The sequence below is a fragment of the Sipha flava genome, unplaced genomic scaffold, assembly GCF_003268045.1.
Source record: "Sipha flava isolate LNK unplaced genomic scaffold, YSA_version1 18586_pilon_pilon, whole genome shotgun sequence".
Classification (NCBI taxonomy): domain Eukaryota; kingdom Metazoa; phylum Arthropoda; class Insecta; order Hemiptera; family Aphididae; genus Sipha; species Sipha flava.
Window position 1 is genome coordinate 1 of NW_020272348.1, and position 1,715 is coordinate 1,715.

General features: G+C 25.8%; 1 protein-coding gene across 1 annotated transcript; it reads right to left on the minus strand.

Moving 5' to 3' along the window:
• Positions 1-42: 42 nt before the first annotated feature.
• On the minus strand, positions 43-1,394 carry LOC112681114 (the record flags this gene model as incomplete). The annotated part of the gene is made up of 5 exons (XM_025551383.1): positions 43-175; positions 299-544; positions 675-755; positions 864-953; positions 1,314-1,394. Coding segments are annotated over 5 exons (549 nt in total), but the record flags the coding sequence as incomplete, so codon positions are not given.
• Between the last annotated feature and the right edge of the window lie 321 nt (positions 1,395-1,715).

Here is a 1,715-nt window from a genome sequence, read left to right on the forward strand (position 1 = left end):
AAAAAAAAATATCTAAGTACATACTTGCAGACTTAAGCTAATTAATGATTAAATACCTATCTGTATCCAATCATTCTACTATAGTTGGCTCTTTTTTTAAATATATTTTTAAAAATTCATCAGATTACAAAATAGAAAATGTGTGGTACTCTAATGCAGAATGATTTCGAAATACCTATCATTTAATTACAATTATAACAATATAATAACATGTATTCAAAGGGAAATGAAATTAAAATTAAAATAATATTAAATTATAAGCGATTAAAAAATAAAACATTAATATATTCAATAATACCTCTTTAGCTTTTTTCCAACTATCAAATACTTCACTAACCAAATATTTTAAATATTGATTTCCTATTCCACCGGTTTTTGCAAAAACAACACAATGCTTACAAAAAGCTCCACCTTCAACTTCCAAATAAACAAGCCAATTGAATTCGTTCAGCCATTTATACTGAAATTTTAAACCTTTTTTTTTGTTTTTTTCATTAAATGGAAATATGTAATTATGATTTGATAACCATAAATTGGTAAGTACCTACAGGTTTTAAACAAAAAATAATAAAAACAATTACATTGTAGTTTATATTATATTATGATATATTGGTAGGTTTTAACTATAGTTCAGACTAAATCCGACATAAGGCATTAGCATTCGAAAAGCTTACAGTATTTTTTTCTTCGTCTGATAATAAATCACGTTTAATAAACAAAGCAATGTCATTTTTACGAGCATCAAAATGTTCCCTCAAAAAAATTACGAAGCACAATCTAATTTATTAATTTTAATGCAATGTTAGCAGGCAGGAGTACAACAGGTACAATACCATAGAACGATAGAACAATAGGTACTGTACCTTATTTGTTTCTTGGACAGCTTGAATCAAATTTTTATTTTCAACATGATATTTTTCACGTGATGTATCATCAAATTTCTTTACGTTTTCCTTAAATAATAAACAAGACAATGTATAGGTAAAATTGAATTAAATTGTTTTTAAATATTAAGTAGGTATTATTAATTATTATTATATTATCATACATTTTTAAATTCTATTTTTTTTTTAATAAACTCATTTAAATGTTTTATAATGATTAATATGATATAACTAATAGTTATTGAATAAACTGCGGTGACTGCAATTATATTTTTTATAGGTACTTTTTTAACTGGTGTTAATTTAATTTTGCATATTTTTTGCACGAGTTGTAATGCTAATTATAATAAGTTGAATACGTCAAACATAATATTTAAACATTTAATTCCGGGTCTAATAATGTCAAGTATTTTAAATTGTAATACTTACGTCAGGCCCAGGCTTCTTTTTAAAAAAATTCAATAAAGTACTGCTAGTTGCTGGTAATTTTCTTTTTTTTGCTCCATTTTGCTTTTAGCTTATAAAAATGTAACTGACACTGTGAATGTGAAAGAATGACACGGTGTGTATACCTACTGTGTAGTGTTTACTGTTTATACGTAATCGCAATAATCAATGTAGATACTTTGTGTCGGGGCGCGTTCTTAGTACCTACTATCTATGGCTATTATTCGTTCTACGAAATGTAAATCTTGAAGTTACATTTTTTATTATTATATTATGTTTATGGAATGGTGGTTTTCCCATTATCGGATTACTTAACTTACCATCTATAACCTATTCATAATTAGGTACAGTGTGTGGCAAGGCACCCAATGTTTATTAATAAAT